General features: G+C 36.8%; 1 protein-coding gene across 1 annotated transcript in view; it reads left to right on the forward strand.

Moving 5' to 3' along the window:
* The first annotated feature begins 5,287 nt into the window (after positions 1-5,287).
* Positions 5,288-7,211, forward strand: part of LOC115217865 (retinal dehydrogenase 2) — a 43,180-nt gene continuing 41,256 nt past the window's right edge. Inside the window, exon 1 of the mRNA XM_029787578.2 lies at positions 5,288-5,958. Coding sequence (XP_029643438.1) covers positions 5,902-5,958 — 57 coding nt within the window. The 5' untranslated portion in view covers positions 5,288-5,901. The remainder of the gene's footprint in view (positions 5,959-7,211) is intronic.

The following is a 7,211-nucleotide window of genomic DNA, read 5'->3' on the forward strand; positions in this document are numbered from 1 at the left end:
GAGCTTGCTTCCTAGCTACATGGTTTCGGGTTCAGTCCCACTGCGTGGCACTTTGGGTAGGTGTCTTCCACTATAGCCCCGAGCTTTGTGATTGAATTCGGTAGGTGGAAGTTACTGCCGTGTGTGTATATGTGCGTGTAGGTGCTTGTGCCTCTCCCAAAGAGAGAGAGAGGGATGGCTGAGAAGTAAAGTGGTATACATAGTTCTGGTTAGGTACTGAAAAGCATCTGGCAATGGTGGTGGAACTTTGGTTAATTATAATGTTTTGATCATCCACTTCTGTGGTATAAAAGGCTTTCTAGTCATCAAGTTACACTATGTACTCTAGGTACCTACCATTCCCTATATCATTTTGTTGATTAGCAGCTACTCTATATGGACCATACTTCCTTATTTCCTCAGGGTGCTCTGTTGTTGTAATATTAATGATAGCAAATTGATCTTGTATGAAGAAAGTAAAAGATAATAGATGTTATGGCTGGTAATTAAGCAGTAATTTTTGGCTGGTTCACTATATATTTTCACTATATTTTTTAATAAGAATAGTAAAGGCAGTTGATAAACATTTGGCTATATTTAACATACTCCTGATACAATTAACACAACTTTACATACAGTGTTATCAAATCTTGGCAAAAAAAAGATGAAAATTCTTGAACAAAAATTTTGTTACATGATCTGGGCTTGAGGATTTTCTGTTAGTAATTTTCTTTAGACCTTTTAATGGTGTTTTCATTGATATTATTTGACATATATGCAGTAGTCCTCTTTTAGCCCTGCCATCCATATAGCTTATCTGGTTAGCATCATTTCTTCTCTCATATTCTCCTGAGACATCTTTTACAGAGATTAAGTTGTTTACATTGAAGTTACCACAGAACATATTTGGTTCTTTGGCTAATGGTCTACTTAGCATTTAGCATTTATCTTTATCTTTTAACTTCTATTTTTTACTTGTTTCATTCATTAGATTGTGACCTTTCTGGAGCACCACTTTGAACATATTGACCACCATACTATTTTTGTTCAACATTTGGTATTTATTCTATCGATTTCTTTTGCTAAATTATTAAGTTACAGGATGTTAACAAATCAACACTGGTTTTTAATTCAATAACACACTCACAAATAAGCATATACATAAATACATATTTATATATGTACATATACATACATCAGGCCTTCACACACTTTCCCTTTATCAAATTCAGTCACAAGGCATTGATTTTTCCCAGTATAACAGAAGACACCTACCCATGGTGCCACACTCTGAGATTGAACTCAAAATGACATGATGGCAAAGCAAGCTTCTTAACCATACAGCCATGCCTCACTGTTAATTTATATTTAATCTTAGCTAAATAAACAATGATATCCATTATTGGAATTAAATTTAATGGTATTCACTATCTAACATATCTTTTCCTTAAAATTGTTTAAATTCTACAGTTGCATGTGAGTGTACATACTGAGTTAATGTTGAACAAGTAAGGGATATGTTTGAAGTGCTGATTAACATATTTTTTTGTGATATGTATATTATTAAAGTAGATACTTGTGTAGAAATACTTGTATGTAATTTTACCTTAATTTGAACAACACAGCTTATCTGTAAGATAACATGTTTAATTCGTCATTATTGCCACTTTGTTGTTGTTTATATATTTAATAATATCAGGGTAATAAAAATTTTAGAAATTTCTACTACCAGTGGCCTAGCGTAAAAAAAAAATTAGTCAATAGACTGTTCTATCTAGCGTAATGGATTCCTATGATGGAAGCCTCTTAATGTGTTTTAATGTACACTGTATTGTGTGTATGTATATATATATATACGGCATGGCTGTGTGGCTAGGGAGCTTGCTTTCTAGCTACATGGTTTCGAGTTCAGTCCCACTGCGTGGCACTTTGGGCAGGTGTCTTCCACTATAGCCCCGAGCCGACCGAAGCTTTGTGATTGAATTCGGTAGGTGGAAGTTACTGCCGTGTGTGTATATGTGTGTGTAGGTGCTCAGTGTCTCTCCGAAAGAGAGAGAGGGATATATATATATATAATATATATATATATATATATGTGTGTGTATATATATATATGTACACACAATACAGGTCATGAGGCAGAGAAACTGGAAGTCTTTGTTGTTGATATCCAGATAAGAGAGATGAGTGGTTGGTTAAGTGGAATCTACATATGTACAGACAACATTTCTGAGATTGAAATTTGAGAGTAGTTATTTACCCTGGGCAAGAGAAATGGACTGTAGGTAAGAGGTGAGGAATAGGATGTGTAGTAAGTATATTAGTAGGAGGCCATGCATGCATTTAGTCTGACCCAGAGTCTACAGATATTAAAGAAGAGAAGGAAGGATTGTCCAGTGGAATCAGGGTTATTTTAGGGAGTATTTTGAGAGTATAAGTAGTATCAGTACACTCTGAGGTCACAATAACAAAAACTTATTGCCAGAAACCTGACTCTAATGCTTGCAGCAGAATGAACACCTCTCAAGACACCAACCATAGGCTAATGGTTGATATTAATCCATGCAGTAAAGGTGGTTAGCAGGCAGAATCATTATCATGCTGAGCGGCATTTTGTCTGTCTTAACATTCCAAGTCCAAATTCTGCAAAGGTCAACTTTGCCTTTCATCCTTTTGAGGTCGATAAGTTAAGTACCAATTGAGCACTGGGGTCAATGTAATCGACTTAACCATTCCCTGAAATTACTTGCCTTGTGCCATAATTTGAAACTGATAATCCATGCAGCTTTGATATGTGCTTACCATCTTAAGAAGTCATTGCGTTGTTTCAAAATTTGACTTTGCTAGCATCTGTTTTCCTTTTTCACTGCTTTTAAACATCAATGGAATATTCTAGTGTCAGCTGTAGGACAAGATCTAGCCAAGTGTCCATCAGATACAGGATGGTTACCACATTTTGATGGTATTTAAGCTCTGTACATGATTTTTAAAAAAAATTAAACATGCACTGGGGTTTGTATCAACTGACATCAAACAAATAAGAGCATGTGGAGTTTGAAGTACATATTGAAGTATTCATATTACATATTGAAGTAAACTTGAGTGCCCTATTTTAGATTAAAAATACTTAAATTCATTTTACCATCCATAAAAACAGTCCCAGGGACCAAAATCCGGCGATCTTAAACTCCATCCTGTCCTTCCTCCCTTCCTTCCTTCGTTTCTTTCTTTCTTTCTTTCTTTCTTCCTTGTTAGTTAGGTTTGTATTTTTCAGAAGTCACATGTAGAACTGCACTGTCTCATGTGTCTGTTTAAAATATGTATAGAAAATGTTAGTATGTGAAATCTAAATAAAATTTGGTAACTATTTTTAACAGATCAAGTCACTTGATTAGAGGCCTTTCAATTATTATCTAGGTCAATAGTTCTCAATTGAGGACACAACTGTTGGAAGTGAAGAGGGGGTGGGGAAATAAATTGCCATGTTTAATAAAAACTAAAATATGTCTAACACCATAACAAAGAAAGAAGACTTGAAAAGACACAAACTTTATTGTCTTCTCATTATTAAAAAGATTTCTTTATTAACCACAAAGGGTTTACATTAAGAAATACATTATGGGCTGTTGAGATCAAAATAAAGATAATAATAATAATAATAACAATAATCCTTTCTACACAAAGGATAATTAATCAATCCCGAAAATATATATAATAATAAGGATCTTTTTTTTATTAAACACATAAGGTTTACATTAAGAAAAACATTATGGACAGTAAAGGATGAAATAAAGGGTAAATTTTTTGAGTAACATCCCCCTCGCAACCCCTTTTTCTGAACCAAAATAAGGGATTTGCAGCATATTAGGAAGTCAGGGTACTTGATTCCACACAAAAAATCCGAGTTTCTTTTTTTTTCTTAGTGAAAATCGTGCGGGTGTAACTAAAAAAATTTACCAAATAAAGAATGTTTGTGTTGTGAGGATCTTGTGTATAAACAAGTGGCTGTGTGGTAAGTAGCTTGCTTTCGAACCACATGGTTCCAGGTTCAGTCCCACTGCATGGCACCTTGGGCAAGTGTCTTCTACTATAGCCTTGGGCTGACCAAAGCCTTGTGAGTGGATTTGGTAGACGGAAACTGAAAGAAGCCCGTCGTATATATATGTGTGTGTGTGTGTGTGTGTGTGTGTGTGTGTGTGTTTGTGTGTGTTTGTGTGTCTGTGTTTGTCCCCTCAACATCGCTTGACAACCGATGCTGGTGTGTTTACGTCCTCGTAACTTAGCGGTTCAGCAAAAGAGACTGACAGAATAAGTACTAGGCTTACAAAGAATAAGTCCTGGGATCGATTTGCTCGACTAAAGACAGTGCTCCAGCATGGCCACAGTCAAATGACTGAAACAAGTAAAAGAGTATGAAATTTGTGGGGAGGGGGGATAGTCGATTACATCGACTCCAGTACTCAACTGGTACTTGCAATTTGGGGGGACGAGGATAAACGGATTAAGTCGATTATATCGACCCCAGTGCGTAAGTGGTATTTATTTAATCGATCCTGAAAGGATGAAAAGCAAAGTCGACCTTGGCGGAATTTGAACTCAGAACGTAGCGGCAGACGAAATACCTATTTCTTTACCACCCACAAGGGGCTAAACACAGAGGGGACAAATAAGGACAGACAAACGGATTAAGTCGATTACATCGACCCCAGTGCGTAACTGGTACTTATTTAATCGACCCCGAAAGGATGAAAGGCAAAGTCGACCTCGGCGGAATTTGAACTCAGAACGTAGCGACGGGCGAAATACTGCTAAGCATTTCGTCCAGTGTGCTGACGGCCGAGCCAGCTTGCCTTCTTCTTAATAATAATAAGAAAAAGTAGTAGTAGTAGTAGTAGTGGTAGTGGTGGTGGTGGCAGTGGTAGTAGTAGTGGTGGTAGTAGTAGTAGTAGTAGTAGTTCATTAATATTTGTTGGTGCCAGGAATTTGTCAGTTTGACACTCACTGAGCAAAGTAATGTTACAGAGCAGTAAAGGGATGCTGAGAGGATGGTGTGGAGAACCCAACGCAGCCGGAGTACAGAGATATTCGACTTACTCTAGTATATTCTCACTCTGCTCTCTTTATTGTATGTAATTGACATTTGAGTGCATAATTACAGTGTGCGTGCGCAACAATTACAGTACTTTGTATTCATTTACATGCATCGACGGCTGAATGACACTGGTGACGCCACACTAACGCACGCACGTACACACACAAACATACATATACATGAGTATATGTATGTATATGCATGTGCGTGTGTAATCAGTATGTATGTATGTGTGTGTGAACGTCTGCTTATGAAAGGGAGGGACTTGGGAGAGTTTTTGACTGAAATAATTAAGTGGACAGGGAAAAACAAATACGTGAGAGAGAGTGATTGAAAATATAATAAAACTGAAGATATTAAGAGAGAGTGAATGAAATAGAAAAACAAGTGGAATAGGTGTGGGTGAGAATAAGAGATGGATGGATGGATAGATAGAGAGAGGGAGAGAGAGAGAGGGTGTGTGTGTAAGTCTGAAAGAAGTGCGAAGTGCAGCGGGTGACAAAAAATAGTACGAAGTTACAGGAGGGTGTTGTATGTTGAGAGCAAATTTCTCAAATAAAAAGCACTGCTCCCAAAACATTAAAAAATTTCCCACTTTACAGCAGAACCATCATTAGTTTAGTTAGCAACAAGAAGTGGGAAGTTTGTCTTGCTTGTAAGATATATATTTTTACATACTTGTCTCTGCTGTTTCGTTCGTTGAACTTATTGCTTGACAGTTTCATTCATATTCGTCGTGTCACTTTTCTTAAGAGTACACGAACAGAACAGAACTTGTCACCTACAAAGGAGTACTTCCATATACCGAACAGTAATACATCTTTTCAACTATGACAACAATTCAAGCGCCACTGCCGAACAGGAATCCAGAAATTAAATATACTCAGGTATTTTCATTTAATTATTTGTCTTTGGGTATAAGAACCTCTGTGTATGTGCGTAACGTTAGCTACTCACGCTTAAATATTATTGCTCCCAACTTTGCTCACTAAAACAAACACACACCGACACAGCCTCCACCCTCCAATGCAACCTGTAACTATCCAAATCCCACTGACTACTTTTTGGGCAATCCTGCTTTCCCAAAAGTTATAGCCACCCTAAAACTACCCGATGTTATAATGTTGGCATGGTATTACTGTGAGAATTCGGTATTATTTGACCCTTTCACCCGTACGATTTTCATTAAAAAAAATAATAAAATCCGAATTTCTGCGTGGAATCAAATACCCTGACCTCCTAATATGCTACAAAACCCGTTTTGGGGTCCGGAAAATGGGGTGAGATAAGGTGGAAGCCTCAGAGATTTCACCCCCACCCCATTGATCTTTTCACCCGCACGATTTTCCCTAAGAAAGGAAAAAAAGAAAACTCGGAATTTCTGCGTGGAACCAAGTACCCTGACTTCCTAATATAATGCAAACCCCTTATTTTCATTCAGAAAAAGGTGGGTGGGAAACTGCCCCGCCCCCATATCACTGAATCTTCGAAAATTTTCTTTTTTTCATTTTTCTTGAATGAATTCTGGTGACCTCTTAATATGCTACAAACCCCCCTTTTTTGGGGTCCGGAAAATGGGGTAGGGTGAGGTGGAAACCTCGGAAATTTCACCTCCACCCCCATTTTCAAATATTTTTTGCTATTTCTTTCTTTACCCATTATTTTAGATAACATTTTACAGAAGTACTTTTTTAAGAGAGTGTGGATTACATTAGATTGAAAATTCAAAGAAGTTTGAAATGAATATGTGAAAATACAGAGGTTAGAAAAGTTAGTGTGTGGAGAGATAGCGAACGATAAATTCACCTAAAAAATACACGTTAGAGTTTTTGCATGTATGTGTGAGACAAAGTAAAAGTATATAATATTAAGGCATTTTTTTGCCAAATATTAAAGCAAAAATATCTTTTTCCTACCTCTTAAAATCACTGGATATAATAATCCCAGATTGCAAAATAAATTCCCAATTTTTGGTGCTAAAATTAGTTTCATTTTTGTTTGGTGAGAGAGAGATGGAGGAGTGAGAGAGAGAGGGAGAGTGAAACAAAGAGAGAGAGAAAGAAAGAAAGAGGAGTGAGTGACATGGTTTACCCAAATTTTGAATGATAATTATGATGATAGTATATAATAAGAGAGAGAG

This window comes from Octopus sinensis, linkage group LG12, assembly GCF_006345805.1.
Source record: "Octopus sinensis linkage group LG12, ASM634580v1, whole genome shotgun sequence".
Classification (NCBI taxonomy): domain Eukaryota; kingdom Metazoa; phylum Mollusca; class Cephalopoda; order Octopoda; family Octopodidae; genus Octopus; species Octopus sinensis.